Raw genomic sequence first — 19224 nt, 5'->3', positions numbered from 1 at the left:
TTCCAGTTTTTGCCTTCGGAAAACTCATTTGTTGCTTTAGCAGTATGTTTGGGATCATTGTCTTGCTGAAGAATGATGCGCCATCCAACAAGTTTGGAGGCATTTGCTCGAACCTGAGCAGATAAGAAGCTTTTGTACACTACAGAATTCATTTTGCTGATGCCATCAGCAGTTACATGATCATTGAAGGCAAGTGAACCAGTTCCCATGGCAGGGGGGTGCTGTGGATCTTGGGCTATTCCTTTTGGCCTCCATACTTTGCTCTTGACATCACTCTGATGCCAGTCAATCTCGGTCTATTCTGTCCACGAGACCTTTTCCAGAACTCTGCAGCCTCTTTTATGTCATTCTTAGCAAACTGTAAACTAGCCAGTCAGTGCTTGTGGCTAACTAGTAGTTCTCATCTAGCAGTGTAGCCTCTGCAGTTCTGTTCATGAAGTCTTCTGAGGTCAGTAGTCACTGACACGTCCACACCTGCCTCCTGAAGAGCGTTTCTGATCTGTCGGACAGGCGTTTGGGGTTTTTTCCTCTTTATGGTGAGAATTCTTCGCCCATTAACTGTAGAGGTCTTCCTTGGTCCTTCCTTTGTGATTACTGAGCTCACCAGTGCTCTCTGTCTTCTTAATGATCTTCCAAACAGTCGATGTTGGTAAGCATGAGGTTTGGCCTGTGTCTCGGACAGTTTTTCTTATTCCTCAGCCTCATAAAGGTTTCCTTGACTTTCATAGGCACAGCTCTGGTCCTCATGTTGACAAACGCCAGTAAGAGGCTCTGAAGGCAATCAAAAGCCTGGAATCAAGTCTAGATACTGAAAGCTCTCATGCCTGCACCGAGGAAGCAACTGAACAGACCTGAATAATCAGAAACACCTGTGAAGCAATTTGTTCCAAACATTATGGTGCCCAGAAATGGGGGGACTATGCATAAAACGTGCTGCAATTTGTACACGGTAAAATCAAAATGTACAAAATTACCCTTTTATAGAAGATGAGAATTTGTCCGAGAAATTATGTGGCTCACGTTATACACAATGCATTATTTGTGCATTTCTGAAAACAGTATTTGAATTTGGGAAGGCTCCTATTAGCTACAGTGCGATGAATATGGCCCACCTCTGCTGTTATGGTCAGGGAAGAACCAGTGGTGAAAGAAAACGGGAAAAAGGAATGAGCCTTTCGAAAAGAACAGTAATAAGGTGTAAGGAAATCAGAAAAGAAGCTTTATGCATTGGCCGGGAATCGGACCCGGGCCTCCCGCGTGGCAGGCGAGAATTCTACCACTGAACCACCAATGCTTTGAGGGGCTGTGAGGTGCTCTTATTTGTCAGAGAAAGTAGTGGCAAAAAGCAGGCACGCCTCCTTCACTTTGTGCCTCAGCCCAGAGTTACTGCATTTTGCATGGGCATGTGGGCATTGGTGGTTCAGTGGTAGAATTCTCGCCTGCCACGCGGGAGGCCCGGGTTCGATTCCCGGCCAATGCAGGCAGTGTTTTGGTTTCAAAACGATATGGTCCCGAACGCACGGAACTTCAAGTTGTGGTGTGGTCTCGTGAGCACCACAGTAAAGTCCCGTGTCATCCATGGCCTCCTCAATAACCGGCGCCAAACGTCAATGAACCTTAATGGCAAGTATTAGAGCGCAAGGTGCCAAGTATATTTCCGCCTCCTTCATCCCTCACAGAACTGGAGGCTCGCCTTCTTGAAGAAAGGTTCGATATCGCGCTACACACAGTTCAGAATGTGTATAAGGGCATTCCAGGAAGGACTGAAAGCCTTCTAGCAACGGCAAAAGCAGAGGATGCTCCTGCTTCTTAAAGGCTTAGTAGATCACCTCCACTCTCTGATAACAGAGCCTTTCTCAATACGCAAGTTTATCTTTAGGGTAGCTTGGCTGTAATTCGATTACTTTCAAATAAATTTTCGGTAGTTTGTACAACTACTCTTTCAGAGTAGTTTCCTCAACGCTGAAAACTCGTCACATTAGAGCACACATTACATTTACACTACTAAACAAAGGAATGCCTTGTCATCAGCAACAAAAAAACATGCACAAGCACAACTAAAACCATTTCAATACGAGTATCAATGGCATGTCACTTGCAGTGCGTGCTTGCAATGCTGCAGGTGAACTCACCTAATGAGAGGGCTGATGTTGTCTGGCAGCTGTCTTGCCCGTACAGAATGTTCCAGTTTTTGCCTTCGGAAAACTCATTTGTTGCTTTAGCAGTATGTTTGGGATCATTGTCTTGCTGAAGAATGATGCGCCATCCAACAAGTTTGGAGGCATTTGCTCGAACCTGAGCAGATAAGAAGCTTTTGTACACTACAGAATTCATTTTGCTGATGCCATCAGCAGTTACATGATCATTGAAGGCAAGTGAACCAGTTCCCATGGCAGGGGGGTGCTGTGGATCTTGGGCTATTCCTTTTGGCCTCCATACTTTGCTCTTGACATCACTCTGATGCCAGTCAATCTCGGTCTATTCTGTCCACGAGACCTTTTCCAGAACTCTGCAGCCTCTTTTAGGTAATTCTTAGCAAACTGTAAACAAGCCAGTCAGTGCTTGTGGCTAACTAGTAGTTCTCATCTAGCAGTGTAGCCTCTGCAGTTCTGTTCATGAAGTCTTCTGAGGTCAGTAGTCACTGACACGTCCACACCTGCCTCCTGAAGAGCGTTTCTGATCTGTCGGACAGGCGTTTGGGGTTTTTTCCTCTTTATGGTGAGAATTCTCCGCCCATTAACTGTAGAGGTCTTCCTTGGTCCTTCCTTTGTGATTACTGAGCTCACCAGTGCTCTCTGTCTTCTTAGTGATCTTCCAAACAGTCGATGTTGGTAAGCATGAGGTTTGGCCTGTGTCTCGGACAGTTTTTCTTATTTCTCAGCCTCATAAAGGTTTCCTTGACTTTCATAGGCACAGCTCTGGTCCTCATGTTGACAAACGCCAGTAAGAGACTCTGAAGGCAATCAAAAGCCTGGAATCAAGTCTAGATACTGAAAGCTCTCATGCCTGCACCGAGGAAGCAACTGAACAGCCCTGAATAATCAGAAACACCTGTGAAGCCATTTGTTCCAAACATTATGGTGCCCAGAAATGGGGGGGCTATGCATAAAACGTGCTGCAATTTGTACACGGTAAAATGGAAATGTATAAAATTACCCTTTTATAGAAGATGAGAATTTGTCCGAGAAATTATGTGGCTCACGTTATACACAATGCATTATTTGTGCATTTCTGAAAACAGTATTTGAATCTGGGAAGGCTCCTATTAGCTACAGTGCGATGAATATGGCTCACCTCTGCTGTTATGGTCAGGGAAGAACCAGTGGTGAAAGAAAACGGGAAAAAGGAATGAGCCTTTCCCAAAGAACAGTAATAAGGTGTAAGGAAATCAGAAAAGAAGCTTTCTGCATTGGCCGGGAATCGGACCCGGGCCTCCCGCGTGGCAGGCGAGAATTCTACCACTGAACCACCAATGCTTTGAGGTGCTGTGAGGTGCTCTTATTTGTCAGAGAAAGTAGTGGCAAAATGCAGGAACGCCTCTTTCACTTGCCTCAGCACGGAGTAACTGCATTTTGCATGGGCATGTGGGCATTGGTGGTTCTGTATGATATAAGCATACTTACATAAGAACTAGACATTATTTTTCCAGAATTGGTATGATAGCAATTTACATCCGGTCACCAACTTCTTAAAGGAGTACCATGGTGATTTTCACACTTTCTCGGTTTTATGTGCTAATTGCACAAGAGGCATTGAAGAAACACAATGAGCAAAGTATTAAATATGTCCGTTCTGTATTTTTGGAGAAATATGCGTTTTAAATTCATCGTCCTATTTTCAACCGGTTGAGAAAGTTGTCATTTTGCTACGTCACGAATATAGTAACCACTCCCATTTCCACGCCCCGTAAAGAAATCTGACAGGGCACACCGTCCTGCTGTTCAGACAATGCAAATATTTGACTAACGTTAGGTTCACTTAAATTAGAGTGCCTTTAGATTATTTCTGGTTATATTCATTTAGCTAGCTAGCTAACGTTAGCTAGCAGGTTTGCTTTCATAAGGCAATGTTATCGATAACGTTAGCTTGCTAGTTTGCTTTTATGAGGACGTTATAGTTGTGCTTTTATCTTAACTTGGCTAGCTAGATAGCAAAAATTATAATTGGATACAAGTCAACGTCCTTACCTTAGCTATCTATCGATACTTGATATACTACTAAGCTAGCTAGCTTGTGAAAATTCAGTGTCCCAAAGAGAGCGCGTATCATGGGGGTAGCTATGGTAACGGGGCACGGTCTGTCAATCATAGCTAACTGACAGTTCTCATTACCACACCTAGACGGTTCGGGTGAATTTTTATAGTGGGAAATTTAGGCTTAGAAAAATACGTTTTAAAGTACATTGAAATGACTGAAGAATAAAACAATTATGCACATTTGTTTTGTTGTTGCCTGAAGACAACTGGGAAGTGTCACGTTCAACCACCATGGTACTCCTTTAATAATGAGGGTGTTTCTTATACTTAAAATGAGTTGCAAGAATAATTAAATATAACAGTATTTAGGAGGTAATATGACACAGCAACTAAAGCTATCCTTAATGTTTCTATTCATGTTAAGATATAATTGCTGTGACATAGCACATAACCCCATATGGCCTGATCACATTGACATTAATGAATTAAATGACTGGCTAGTATATGGCAGGACCAGCCGACCAATGGTTTAACTTCATCACAGACACGTTTGTAGGGCTGGCCCCGCTGTTGCGGTCCAGGCAACAAAGTTCAGTGCAAATACTTTTCCAATATAATAAATTGTCTACATAAAGAAATAGATCAGCCATCCAATCTACACACTCAATAAAATTAAATGACAAAAAATGTAACAAGTTTATGAGAGATGTGCTCACAGGAAAGTTTACCCTAACTGTAGTTTATCAATGGCCATCTTTGTATAGAGTCCATCAGTTTAGAGCCTGCTAAATATCTCCTTATGATCTTTTTTTAAAATCTCAAGGTTAAGGAGATGTCTTTTAAGATACTGCACAGAATTTACCCAGGCAACATGTTTGCAGCTATAAATGTCCAAAAGGAATGCTCTTTGAGTGGTAAAGAGGATGAGACATAGGACACTTATTTGTAGATTGTTCATTTAGCATTTTTTGAAAGGACTTTTTGAGAATATTTTATGTATACCATACTTACCACTTTGTGGAGAATCTTGGTAAATACTTAATCCATAAAACAAAATTCATAAACAGGAAATCCAAATTAAATTTCAAAATATTTTGAAGGTTACTTTGCCACCATTAGATTTCAGAACTGCAAAGTTGCTGTAACCTGCGTAAAGCATGTCTACAGTTAGCATGCTATCAGCGTCCTAACTGTTTTTATATGGCCATCTGTGGTGTGGGGATGGCTGGTTTAAGCAGCCACACCTGCCCTGGGTCAAGCTAATTAGACCTGGCCAGTTGGATAATTGGTTAAGAATTAGATAATTGGCCAGGCTAATTGGACCCAGGAACAGGAGTGGCTGCACCTGTGCGTAGTGAGGTAATCACTGCGCACAGCTTAAATCTGCCATCCCCACCCACACAGGGAGCCTTCTCTGTCATGACAGGGGTTTTACATCTGCTCATTTGGCTGTACCATCTTGCCAAACCCTTGCAAATAAATGTGGACTGCTTGAACATCATCTCCCTGTGTCTCTGTGCTGGAGGGCCCCAAGGAAAGCCACTTTGGTGGCCTGTGGCAGGCGTGTTTGTCACACCATCCTTATGTAATGTTATTTTGTTTACTATTAATTCTTTCATTCCTCTGGTAGGCTGTTCTTTATAAAATGAGATGGGGCAGCATGGGGAGGCCCTGTGGGTTTCCTCCAGTTTCCTCCCACAGTCCAAAAACATACAGGTTAGGCTAACTAGAGAGAATTCATTGCCATAGATACAAGTGTGTGAGTGAATGGTGTATGCATCCTGCAATAGACTGATGACCTGTCCAGGGTGTAGCAGTTCAGTGGGTGTAGCGTATTCCTAACACTCGCCCAAATGCATGCTGGGATAGACTCCAGGCCACCCACGACCCTGACCAGGAATAAGTGGGGTAGATGATGGATGGAAAAAGTGAGAGCACAGTAGGTATCAGCTATGTACAATTCAGAGACAATGTTATTGGCATGGTGTAGTGGCGCAGTACCAGTGGCTTGACCGCGGCTGTGTCCACTGCATCGGACCGGCGGACCAGGCCGGACCTTATAGCGTTGGGGCTAGGCAGGTACTAGTGGCGTGACCGCGGCCTGCTGAATCCCCAACGCCGAAGCCAGGACAGCGCTAGGAGGACCCCCTGCCAGAAGACTCCCGCCATCCGGGGACCACACCACTGCTGCGGACGACCATCGCCGGAGACCAGAGGGGAGTTCAGCGCTGCCCGGAGAGAAGGCCCGTAGCGGCTCGCTCTCCGGGCCATTCCAGCTCCGCCGAGTCTTCGCCCTCGCTTCCTGGCTCCCCTCCTTTGCTCTCAAGACCGCAGCAGGACCAACAGGTGGACCCGGAGGACGAGGCCGAGGAGCAGGCAGAAAGGGGGACCCGAGGACCTCCCCCCCAACGACGGCGGCGGCGCCCGGATCCAGTGAGACCAGCTACGTGGATCAACGCCTGGTGCCATCTGCCGGAAGGGAGGTCCCACTGCGCCTTGTGGAGCTGACCTCCGACCAGCTCCCTTGGTGCGGCAACGTTTGGTCCCCCTGGGACGGACCAGCAACACTTAGCGCTGTACCTGTGCTTCTTCCTCTACCTGCTTAGGTCCGGCCTGAGGGAGAGGGAGGATGGCTTCGGGAGTGCAGCCAGGGGTCCGACGCCACAACGCCGTCCGAATGACCTTCCAGAACAGCGGAGAAGGGGGCAGCGGTGCTAGTGGCCCCCCCCAGGTGGCACAAGGGGCGAAGGGCGCAGCCGTAGGGGGCAAGCAATGCCGCTGCCCCAAACAGCAACAGGAGAGTGACAGGTTTGACCCGCCTAGAATTTAGCCAGGCAGTGCTCCAGCGAGCTATGGGCTTTGTGCCTGGCGACCTGAACTGCCTGGTGAAGGTTCCGGGTAATGCAGATATTTTTGAAATAAGTTTTAGAACTGCAAATATCCTGGAGAGGTTCTGGAAACTCTATAGAGAGGGGAAGGGTAAGGCTCCCCTCACTAATTTTGACGTAGAGCCCCTGTCCGACACAGAAAACAAGGTGGTCACTGTACAGTTTTACAATGAGGCTGTACAGGACCACGACGTGAGTACGTGGTTGGGCAGGTATGGTCTTGTTAAGTCTGAAGCCTGGAGAGTCCTTGATGAGGACGGAGTCTGGACCGGAGCCAGGAAATGGCTGGTCCAGCTTAAACCTGACCCCTCTGCACCAGGGGGGGTATGCTACATCCCCAGCTCAATCACGCTGGGGGGACATAGGGGTGTGGTGTTCTATTACGGCATGCCCAAGCTGTGCAGGAACTGCGGCGAGTTAGGTCACTTAGCCGGGGCCTGTACAGTGGTCAAGTGCAAGACGTGTGGCGGCGAGCACGAGACCAGGGCGTGCCGTGACCCAAAGCCCTGTAACCTCTGCGGAGCGAGGGGGCATCTCTTTAGAGACTGCCCCCTCTCGTACGCGAACAGGGCTAGGAGCACCGCGCCCCCTCCACCATCTGCTGCCCCCCCTCCGGCCCCACCGCCTCCCCCGCCCACCCCCATGCCACGCACCAGACCACCCACTCCTACCCCCTCCCAGCCTGGAAGCCCACCCCCACATGCACAGACCACAGCACAAGACCCTACCCTCTGCATCACCACCCCTGGAACCCCCAACTCCACAGCGCCCCCTGCCGAATTAGGTCCCACCAACTCCGTCACGGTCAAGGAGGAGCCTGACTCCAACACCCCCATTGTGGTGTTGGAGTCAGACTCCTCAACATCAGAATCCAATTCCATCACACCCTGGCAAAAAATTAAAAAAAGAAAGGGCAAACGCATCAGATCCCCAACCACAGCAAGACAACAACCTCCCAGTCAACCTCCCAACCCAGCAATAGTTCGCCAGACAACACAATCTACAAAACAATCGACACAGCTACATTCCAAACTGGATCATAGAACACAACTTACAGCCAGGCCTGAGCCCCCTCCCCGCCCTACAAAACCACCTACACCACCGCCCATACATCACAAAGAAAAATTACAAACTACCATCACTGCCCACCCTAGAATCACTAGGGACCAGCCAGCCTCCGGTCCAGACCCTGTTAAAGGGCATGGAGCATCATCCTCCTCTCAGGGCCCTCCAGGGACTGGGGGGAAGCCTGGGGCAAGAACACCTGCCCCCACCTCTCCAGGACGGAACCTCCCAGGCAGTCAGGAGGGGAGGCCTGTGAATGCACATGGTCCGGGGGTGAGTAGGCGCCTCAATAACCAGGACATAGTTAACCAAAAACTCAACAAAATCTGTAAGGACATTGCAAACAGCAATATTGGCTCATAAATCACACACAACAATAAAACGCATGACTTTTCATTAACAATCTCATCACTCAACACACGTAGTATCAGAGACCCTTCCAAACGCCACACAGTATTCTCCATTCTGTCTCAGATCCCCTCAGACGGCATCCTGCTCCAGGAATGTGGCATTCCGTTCCGGGAGTTGGATGGCGTTCTGGTGGAGGAATGGAGAATGGGAGACTCTCTCTGGTCTGGCTCCAACATCGCCAGAGCTGATGGGGTTGGCACATTGGTGAAAAATCCCTTTGTGCGAATAACATCAAGCAACATTGTGGAGAGTGGGCGAATCCTCGTCACCGATTTCAAGGTCGGGGGTTCCCCACTCAGGGTTATCAACGTGTACGGCCCCACCAGCGTAGCCGAGAGGGTCTCCCTCTTTACAAAACTAGCACCACTTCTTCATTGCACAATGCCGGTTGTCGTGGGGGGGGATTTCAACTGTGCGTTAACAGATGAGGACCGCAGCAAACCCAGACGGGACCGATCCAGCGACCTGCTGCGGTCCCTCATAGAGGATTTCTCCCTCCGCGACGCCGGGGGCGCCTCTCCCCCCCAACACACGTGGGTGAGTTCCTCTGGTAGCTCCTCTTCGAGAATCGATTTGTTTCTGCTCTCCCCAGGCCTGGGGGTGCCCGTTTATTCCATCCAGGTGGTGCACTTCTCGGACCACCACATGGTGACCGTGTCCCTGGCCTGGAAGAAACCTATAACCGTGGGTAAGGGGCTCTGGCAAATGAACACCAGCCATCTCCAAGACCCCCAGGTGCGACTCTCCTTCTCGAGACGTTACCTGGAGTGGGTGAGTCTAAAACACCTCTTTGACTCCCCGGTGGAGTGGTGGGAGATGGTGAAGGAGCGAGTGCGAGGCTACTTCCGGGCAGTCGGGCGGAGGAAGGCGAAGGAAAGGAGGGCAGTTTTTGTACATCACAATGCTGCCCTCCAGAGACTGAGCCTCCTCCATTCCCGAGGCCTGGATGTTAGCAGTGAAATCGCACGGACTCGGCAGAGCCTCACCACCCTCTACCGGGAAGAGCGGGAAAAATTTACTTTCCGCTCCAAGCTCCAGGGCCTCGAGGAGGATGAGAAGTGCACACGGTTTTTCTTCCGCAGGGCACGGTCTAAGACTAACAACATCTCGTCTCTCTATAACAACAGAGGTGTGGTGGTGTCTGAAGAGGCGGAGGTCCGGGAGGTGGCCGGGGAGTTCTACGGGGGCCTTTATAGTGAGAGGCCCTCCGACGGGGCTCTCATGGACACCTTCCTGGGCCGCCTTGACAGACGTCTGGGCGACGAGCAGATGGAGTCGGAGTTGAGCACAGAGGAGCTCACCCGGGCCGTGCTCTCCCTCAATCAACATAAAGCTCCGGGTCCTGACGGAATCCCAGCCGAGTTCTACGAAACTTACTGGGATCTCCTGAAGGAGGACGTGGCTGAAGTTTTCAGAGCGGCGTACAGGGAGGGGCGGTTGGGGGCCTCACTGAGACAGAGCTTAGTAGCTCTTGTCCCAAAGAAGGGGGACCTGAAGGACCTCCGTAACTGGTGGCCGATCAACCTCCTCTCAGTTGACTATAAGATCATGGCGAAGGCGCTGATGAGGAGGTTCCAAGGCCTGATTACATCGGTGATCGGACCGGACCAGACCTGCAGCGTGCAGGGGAGGTCCATTAATGACAACCTGCTCCTCGTGAGGGATTTAATCATCCACTCCGGGGAGCGGCGGTCCCCCTTGTGCCTTCTCAGTCTTGACCAGGAGAAGGCATTTGACCGGGTGAGTCATGTGTGCCTGGAGAGAGTGCTGGAGAGAATGAACATCCCTGGCCCCCTCCGGCGCTGGACGAAGATCTGCCTGACTGACATAACGGGCAGAGTGGTTGTCAACAGGCAGCCCTCTGTCCCGTTTGCCATCAGGTCTGGCGTCAGGCAGGGGTGCCCTCCAGCATCTCTCCTGTACGTCATCTACCTGGAACCGTTTCTCCAGGCCATCAGGGCCAGCCCCGGAGTGGCGGGTTACCCGCTGCCGGGGGCTAGGGGAGAGCGGCTAAAGGTGATGGCGTACATGGACAACATTACCATCGTCGCCACAGATAGTCGTTCCATCGCTTGTGCCACCAAGGTGTTGGACAACTTCTGTGCGGCCACTGGCGCCCTGGTCAACAAGGACAAGAGCGAACTGTTTCTGTCTCCCTATTATAGTGAGCCTCTAACCGTTTCCTTCCCTGTACGCAGAAATACCATCAAGCTCTTGGGGGTGACCTTCCAGGCTGACGGAGGAGGGCGAACGAGCTGGGAGGGAGCCCTACGCCACGTCCAAAACAAAACCCGGAGCTGGAGTGCTCGGCCCCTGACGGGTAAGATCCTCGTCCTGAAGGCAATTGTCCTGCCCATTCTTCTCTATGTGGGGAGGGTGTTTCCCCCAGACAAGGCCACCAGCAAACAAATTGCTAGGTTGGCCTTTCGCTTTGTCTGGGGGAGCAATATGGAGAAACTGAGTAGAGCCACCCTCCTCAAAGAGGAGAGGAATGGGGGGCGGGGGGTCCCGGACATAGTCACAATTATTATGGTGCAAGGTCTGGCCGCCCTGGTCCAGAACGTTGGGAAGGTGGGAAAGGCCTCTGGTGCCTTTGCTAGGTACTATGCCACCCCCTTCCCACGAGCAATGGGCTTGGGTGTGCTGGACCTCACCATACCGTATAGCTGGGACCCCCCCCCTATGTCTATCAGGCCCTGAAGGACTTTGCTTTCTGGACGGGATTGCCTAGGGCCGGCCTGACCTCGTGGAGCTATAAAATCATCATGGCTCATTTAAGATCAAACGAGACCGCCACGCTCCCGAGGTCAGGCCTGGGACCCGCAAGTCATCTGGGAAAATGTGACACACAAGTGTCTCACTAACAAACAAAAAGACATTGCCTGGATGACAGCTCACAGGTGTCTCCCCACAAGAGTTTTTATGTACCGCAGGCACTTAGCCCTGACTGAGCGCTGCCCCCACGGTTGCACTGACTCAGAACACATTCACCATCTGTTCTGGGAGTGCACCGTGGCTAGGCGGGTCTGGGGCCTTGTTGTTTCCTCTGTCTCCCAAAACAGGTTGCTGCCGATGTCCTCCCTGACGTCTGAGAGAGTCCTCTACGGTCCCCGGGAGGGACTTAAGACCATGGAGCTCCAGCGTCAGTGGAGGATTATCAACACCGTCAGGCAGGTCCTGTGGGAGACAAGAAACATCAAGGTCTACCAAAAAACATCAGTGGACCTGGTCACTCTCAGGAGGAAGATACAGAACCTCCTCCAGGACGGCGTTTTGGTGGACTTTCGAAAGAACAAGGACCTGGCGAGAGAGAAATGGGGGGTGGACCACTGGAAAGAACTCATCATATAGTCCACCCCCCTAGGAGGGGCACTCGCTCTTCATACCATCCCGAGCGCACGTATTTTTGTTTAATTTTTAAGGAAATACTATTTATTGTAAATATTCTTAAAATAATTTGTCTTGTGATTATTAGTTAAAATATAGGTAGGCTTGTTTTGTATTAGGTTTCCTTTTCTGAGTGTTTTGATTTTTTTGTAATCTAGGGAATGTCCATGTCTGAATGTATTTTTGTTCCTTTTGACTTTTTAAAGGAATACGTTTTAAAAAATGTAAAATGTCGATTAAACCAATAAAGATACATAGTGTTATTGTCAGGAGGTAGCCTGACAGCTGTGCCTGATTCACTGGGGGATTGATTATTGGAGACTGGGTGCACATTCAGATCGGAGCCTAAGCCGATTCGCCGGTCGCGGGAGTTGGGGGCGTGGCGCAGCTGTTTTGTGTTTGTCCTAACAACCTTGCAGGGATAAGAAGGCAGGTGAGAGGGAGAACACGAGAGACGCCGGGGTGGGTGTTTGGTTCCTCGGAAGAGGATTTTTCCTTTTTTTTTTTTTTTTTTTGCTTTAAGTTAGTTTAGTTTTGTTGGGCGGGTTTCCGTTTCTTTTGTTATTATTATTTCTGTTTCTCTTTGTTTGAGCTGTCTCTCGTCCTGGTGGTGGGCTGGCGGTCCCGGACGCTGCACTGGTGCCACGAGGAGCGAGCTGTGCCCAGACCAAGCGGAAAACGTGGTGGGATCCGGGGAGGAGCGGCGCTGTGCAGAGCCGGACTGGTCCTGTGGCAAGGACACTGCGCTACGTCGGCCAGGACCAACGCCGCGAGGGGAGACTCTGGACAAGCCCTGACGAGGGCGGAGGAACAGTGAGTCTCCCACTCCGAGACTGTAAAGCGCGGACCAGGACCGGAGCCGGCGCCGACTCACTCTCCAGCTACAGGGCGCAGCAGGGACTCTGCGTGGTAACCAGTGGAACTTCAAGAACGTACAGCGGACGGCAGAGTGGGCCGGGGCGCCGCCCAGCAGCCTAGAGACTGACGTGGACAGTGGGAGACAGCAGACCTTTGGGGGTTTGATTTATTTTTCTTTATTATTTTTTTTTTTATGTAGAGTGGCCCAGCAGTGAGGTGTGGGCCAACTACATCCTTTCTTTGATTTGGATGATTGTTTGTGGTGTGTGTGTGTGTGTAGGAGTGAGAGGAGTGAGTGTGTGTGAGACCCCGCCTGTGTTAGTGGCTCCCCCCGTGAGACGGCAGGGTGAGGTCTCCCCTCCCATCCGGCAGCGGGGCTGAGGCGCAGGGGGGCCAGAGTGGGTACACTGTTTTTTTGCTGAGTGTGGGCACGTGTAAGGGGAACCCCAGCGGCTTAAAAGTGTGTGGTGTGTGAGGGGTGTTGCTCTTACCTGCGTCGGGGGCTCCGTGGAAGGGAAGGGAAGGGGAGGGCCAGAGGGGAAGAGTGCTAGAGGAAGCCGGGGGGGAAGAAGGAAGGGCGCGGTTGGTGCGAGATTGTGGCGTGCTCTGTTTTTTTGAATTAAATGTTAAATAAAAGTTTCCCTTTTACCTGCCTTGTCCTGATCTCCTGGTGGTGGGTGGGTTCCTGAAAAAAAACATTGTTAGGTGGCCGGAGGCAGCGTGGGGCTGCTCCTGACTCCCGACATTATCACTGGGTGGCATCCTAAATGTCTCCATATTGAGTGTCTAAAAGCTAAAATAGTGAAATTCAGTAGGCCTTTCTTTATAGACTGCAATTGAGCAATCTTGCAGTTAAATTATGAAATTCTTGAATATAACAAATGTATAAGTTAACACACTTAATTTCAGAAAGCACACAATTTTCATGTAGTTAACCTTGCTATCTGGTGGCAGGTGTTCAGCACTTTCAGCACATAAGTCTGTTACTTTCAATCTACTTATTTAATCAATTTAAAAGACAGGCTACACATTTTTCTGAAGGAATCATCACACAACAGTTCTATTGAGAAATACCATCTGTGGAAAAGATCAACCTACTATTCATGAAAATCTGTGTAGCCTACAATGCCATCATAGCATAGAGTGTAAAACCACCCCCTTACCAAAAAATAAAATAAAAACTGTGGGCTACATGTGAACTTTCAATATAGGCCAACTAGTCTGACTTTGACTTTGGGACTAAACTGGCTCACATTTTATTTAATAAAACTCAAAAGTAACTCAAACATTGACTGAGCACTGTATGTATGAGTATGAGTGACATACTACAAGTTAAGTATGTCAGTATTATTTCTGCAGCCTACTTGAAAATACTTGGTGTACTAAACGTTGCAAAGAAGTTCAAGTATAAGCCTATGCATATTTTCCTGATGTGAATAATTGTTCAAAAGTGAACTAAGTACACTTTCTTATTTTAAGCAAGTATGCTATATTAGTGTGCTTACAACACTTTATAGTTTATTGTAACTTTATTTATAACTTCATTGTCTAGATTTTCTTCAGTCTAACACTGGTTATTCAAGTAGTAGATCTATCATATAATATCATGAAACATCCCTGCACCACTCCATTTATCGAATTCAGGGGAAAATCTGTAGTTAAATAAGAAAACTGAAGCGAGCCTCAGCCATGTTTTTTGGTTAATGAAACTGACTGCACAGGCAAAAAATATTATTGTTGATAAGGCATTGAAAATGCATGATAATAGCAAAGAGATTGGTGCGCTTACTCCTCCTCCTAAAGACACACTTCTAGCCTGTAGCCCACTGAGCTGCAGCCCCTTTCTTGTCCCAAGACCCTATTCCCGCAAACAGATCCTTCACAGTCAGTCGGTGGGATAAGTCCCGCCTTCTATGCGTTGTCATTGGTTACTTTCCCCTAGCATTTCCGGTGTCTCAAGGGTTCCTGCAACAGCCATTTGCTTACAAACAACCGCGAAATTTCATGACACGAACCATCTGCAGTAGGAACTTGTTGCCCCTATGTCCGAGGAGTACTTAAAATCAGGATTATAATTCTGTTGTTTGTTTTTCGCTGGCCTGCATTAGATTGTTATAACGAGGTCAACAAACGTAAAATGTCACAATCCTGGTAAAATCAGAGTTAGCTACTAAAGTACTGTTGTTAAATTCCAGTAATCGCATCGTTTTAAGGCAGCTAGCTAGTTGACCTGAATTAGGTCTGAACATGAAAATGATTAAAAATAAACTGAAGAAAAATATGGTAAGTAGCTGGCTAACTTCTACGCATTTGATTGAAATTGGATAACTGCAGCTTTACATTTCTGATCTTTCTCTTGGCTAACGTTACCAGTTCTTTTCAGGTTGGAATGAATGGAGGTCAAAAGAAGATCGCGTCTCTTTTATGCTCCAATCAGGTAAATTTAAAGTAAATGCTAACACGCAAGCCTTCCCCGTCTCATACATTCATTAGCTGCTTGGTGAGCGATTTCTTCTGTCAGCTAAATTGGTTGATTGTCTGAACTGCGGTAAGGCTAACATTAAAACCGCTTGAAGAATTGGATGAATTTAATTTGGTTCCAGATTGGTTTTATTTGTAAGGTTTCTAGACTAATGAAATATTAAAACTAAAAATTAACATATTAAATCCTGAAAATGCGTTAGGGTACTTGTCTTAGTATAAGTTAGATCTAGTTAGTTCTCAAACAATTGTTTGTTACAAACAATCTCTCAGTAAAATCGAGGCTGTTGAAAGCATGTGTTTAAGTTATTTTATAATGATTTCCTTAAGCTTATTAACGCAGAGGGTTGGCTCGATATGCCTTCGAGTTTCTCATTATCTACCAAATGGTCAGTTTTAGTGGCCAGGTGTCCACATTTTCACCAATTAGGAGCTTATTGATTCGCCTCAGTATTTAATTTGATCAGAATTTTATTTTAACTTCCTTTTACGGAATCGCTTGCAATATTGCAGAACGTGCACAATGTGAATATGGCACTTTTCTTATTCATGGAATGCAATTTCTGAAATAATGTGGCTTCAGAAACTAAATAATCGCTCAAAATGAAAAGTGTGTAATTAAGAAAAATTAGCATCTGATATTGCAGTTGTAGTTGAAAATGAAAATCAGCATACACGGGGGTCCCAGGGAACCTTGTCAGTTGTTTTTTGTTCCAGCCACAATTGCATTCCCAGAACTGTAACAAGATGTCAAAAATTATTCTTCATGTATGTTTAGAGGGATTACTCACCCTCTTAAGCCACAGTATGTAAGAAATAGCTATCAATGCCATGAAGAATAAAAGCCCCATATTCACATTGCTGTATTGAAAAAAACATAGTGAGGTAAATGATCAAACTGAATTAAAGACTGAGGTGAATCAGCTGGCTTCTAATTAGTGAAAGTGTAGACATTGGGTCAATAAAACAAACCATTTGGTAGATAATGAGGAATTCAAAGACAAAGCAAATGATAATGAAACCTGCATTGTGTTCACAAGTTTAAAAAATAAATTATGCATGAAATTAAACATGTGTCCGACAGCCTTAACTCGGCAAGAGATTGGCTAGAACGAAAACAAGCATACACAAGGGTCCCACAGGAGTTTGAGAACCACTGCTATAAAGGATTTTCATCTATTTTTAATGCTTTCACCTGAATCCTCTAAATTGTTATTTGTCTACCTGAAATTAGACAAACTTGCTTGTTACAAATTGCTTTAAACTGAGTTTTTGTAGTATTTTAGACTTGGTTTTATTTTAGTTCCATAGGTATTTAAGTGTATATTGCTCCTGCACAACTGTTATCTATGTTTATGTTGACCTCAGAGTCCAATGCCCCGTCCAAAGGAGAACAGATTTCATGAAGGCTCTGATGTAGCTGTGAAATCCATGCTCCTCAGTCTCCTGGGGGACAGCGATGAAGAAGAGACTGAAAACTTCCCACCCTCTCCGGGGCCGTTGTCTGTACCAGAGACTCCGGAGAGCCAGACAGGGCCCTTGTGTCCATCGAGGGAGCCTTTGCAGGAGGTGTCATCTCCTGTTTCCCGCTCCTTTTGCTCTGGCCCGAGGCAAGCCAAGAGGGCTGCATCTGGGATTTCAACTCTTCTACCTGGGAAAGCAGGGCAGATGTCTTGGGCTCCAACATCAGCAGGTTTGCAGAACAGTACAACGGCGAGCAGTTCTGTGAAGCGGCTGCTGCAAAGTCCTGAAGAAGCACAGAAAGGGAAAACCAAACGACTCAAAGCAGCTGCAGTAAAGAGGCCCTCCGGCAGCCATGCCACACGTGTCCCTCATCTTGACGACTTCTTGGACGAGTGCTTGAGTGCGATTGGTGGCTCAGCCGGGCAAGCCAAGCAGGAACTGTGCTCCAAGGCCAAAGGCTCAGACATTAAGGCTAGTGAAACTGGACCGACCTGCTTTCAACATCTTCAGGATAGGAACCTCAAATCCCATGTGATGATGAGGGAAGAAGTGCCTGTACTCGCATCATTTCCAATGAGTAAGGTATCACCCAACTCCCTGAAGCCCTCTCAGGTTAAGGCGTCTTGTTGCAGACACAGCTCAGATTATGAGGGGAGAAGGGATTTTACTATCATTTCTGAACATAAGGTGGATGCTGATCTACTGAGCATTTCTGATCAGACTCCTTGGAAACCGAAGACTACCTCACATAGTGTAGTGAAACCCAGAAACTGTGCTAAAGGGGCTAGGGACTTGAGCAGTGGTGGGGGAGGTGATCAGCAGTGCCATCTTGGAAACAAAGGGGAAGTTGGGGGGAAAGGTGGCTGTTTGCGACATGGACTTGGAGAAATTGCTGTGAACGGGTCTGGGGATGACATTGGAGTAATGGAAGACTGCTGGTTTGATGACCACATGGAGCCGAGTCTCAGCAACGAAAAGGAGAAGAAATCTGTGTAAGACATTGTGTAATTTTTAAAAATGTTTATTCATCTTTAGTTTTCAACCTATTTTTATTGAAATTTGAACCTGCACATAGTTACACAAAAAACCCAAAAGCTAATAGGTGGTAATGATGATGTTAGGATAATCAGTTGGCCCTCCTTCCACATATGCAGTGCAGTCTTTTGGTGTTTGGACAGTTACACCTTTTTGTTATTTTGGGTCTGTACACCAGCACATGAATAAGAGGTTAAAGTGCAGACTTTTTATTTGAGGGCATCCATATCAACTGATTCTTGTTGGAATTGCAGCCCTTTTTATACATATTTCCCCATTTTAGTGGATCAAAAGAATTTGGACAAATGAGCATAATATTACCAGCGTCTGGATACGTATATGGCTTTTTAGCAAACACTAACCTGGTCATTGTGTTTTTGAGGCTTGTCAGTGGTTTGCATCTTTGGGTGAACTCTGAGTTTATGCTGGTGTAGTCTTTTTCTAAAAAAAAAAAAAGATGTTTCTTTGCAATAGAAATTTTTCTTTGGTCTTGCACAACAATGTTCTTCCATGATCTACCAGGTTGTTTGTTATTGCTGAGCTCACCAGAGCATTCTTGTTTCGTAACAATGGTCCAAACAGTTTATTTTTACAACCAATTAGAAACTTATCCATGTCTAAGAAGACGAGTGTGTATCTTTCTAATCATGGGGATATTTTTGTAGATTCAAAAAATTTCTCTGGATTCTTAAGACCAAGTTCACAAGTGTCATTTGGTTTTGCCTTTTCCAGGAAACAAAAAGGCATTCCAGACCATGTAATCCTGTCTACTGGACTTCACAACAGATATTGGGTTCTAGGGATGCAGGAGGTTGCTGGTCCTCGAAGTTTTCCTGAGAAGCATTTGATTGTCACTGCTTCAAAGACCGCTGTGCCCACAGAGCTCGTCATTTTAAAGGATGACTGGTAAGCTTTATTATTGCAGTCGATTAAAAGTAAATTAATAGCCAAAGCTATAAAAACTTTTCACAAGATTAGCAGGCCAGCAGAGTTAATGCTTGTTGTGTGTATATGAGTATATATATCTTGTGTGTATATATATATATATATATTGTGGAAGTATGTTTTCTTCATTCTTTTAATGTTTTTACATTTCTTCTTATTAAAGATTGTACTGATCAAGAATATATTTAAATGTATGTGATTATGGGATGATCACTGAAGAACAGTAGGTATTCTGTGTTATGTCTAAGAATTTGTAACTAAGGAAAGACAGTGGCCTCCTTGTACACTGATGCATACTACCTAGAGAATCTTTGAACCCCAGTTGCAGGAGGGAAAATTGTAAACATTTACTTAGTGGAATTTTGTAAGTAACTTCTGTTGGGAAACAGTCTTGTGCAGAAGACCTTTGAGTTGCAAGGGAAGAGAAAGGATACTGACCTAGAAAGAACTGATTTGCTATATCTAGTAAATGTATAGATTATATTCTATTAAAA

General features: G+C 46.8%; 1 protein-coding gene and 3 non-coding genes across 5 annotated transcripts in view; 2 read left to right on the top strand and 2 right to left on the bottom strand.

The window, feature by feature from the left end:
* Positions 1–1223: 1223 nt before the first annotated feature.
* Positions 1224–1294, bottom strand: trnag-gcc (transfer RNA glycine (anticodon GCC)). The gene has a single exon. It is a non-coding gene; the product is annotated as a tRNA-Gly (tRNA).
* A 115-nt stretch (positions 1295–1409) lies between these two features.
* trnag-gcc (transfer RNA glycine (anticodon GCC)) lies at positions 1410–1480 on the top strand. Its single transcript has one exon. It is a non-coding gene; the product is annotated as a tRNA-Gly (tRNA).
* Positions 1481–3405: 1925 nt separating this feature from the next.
* trnag-gcc (transfer RNA glycine (anticodon GCC)) lies at positions 3406–3476 on the bottom strand. The gene has a single exon. It is a non-coding gene; the product is annotated as a tRNA-Gly (tRNA).
* An 11290-nt stretch (positions 3477–14766) lies between these two features.
* The window catches only part of dna2 (DNA replication helicase/nuclease 2), a 29619-nt gene continuing 25161 nt past the window's right edge, over positions 14767–19224 (top strand). Inside the window, exons 1-4 of one of the 2 annotated variants that reach the window (XM_064321503.1) lie at positions 14767–15088; positions 15189–15242; positions 16655–17742; positions 18518–18691. In XM_064321503.1, coding sequence (XP_064177573.1) covers positions 15053–15088; positions 15189–15242; positions 16655–17742; positions 18518–18691 — 1352 coding nt within the window. In that variant the 5' untranslated portion in view covers positions 14767–15052. Of the gene's footprint in view, positions 15089–15188; positions 15243–15275; positions 15354–16654; positions 17743–18517; positions 18692–19224 lie in introns of those variants that run through there. The other variant, XM_064321505.1, reaches the window with a different exon arrangement.

The sequence above is a fragment of the Anguilla rostrata genome, chromosome 2, assembly GCF_018555375.3.
Source record: "Anguilla rostrata isolate EN2019 chromosome 2, ASM1855537v3, whole genome shotgun sequence".
Classification (NCBI taxonomy): Eukaryota; Metazoa; Chordata; class Actinopteri; order Anguilliformes; family Anguillidae; genus Anguilla; species Anguilla rostrata.
The sequence above is the reverse complement of the archived record's forward strand: the minus strand, read 5'-3'. Positions and strand labels throughout refer to the sequence as shown.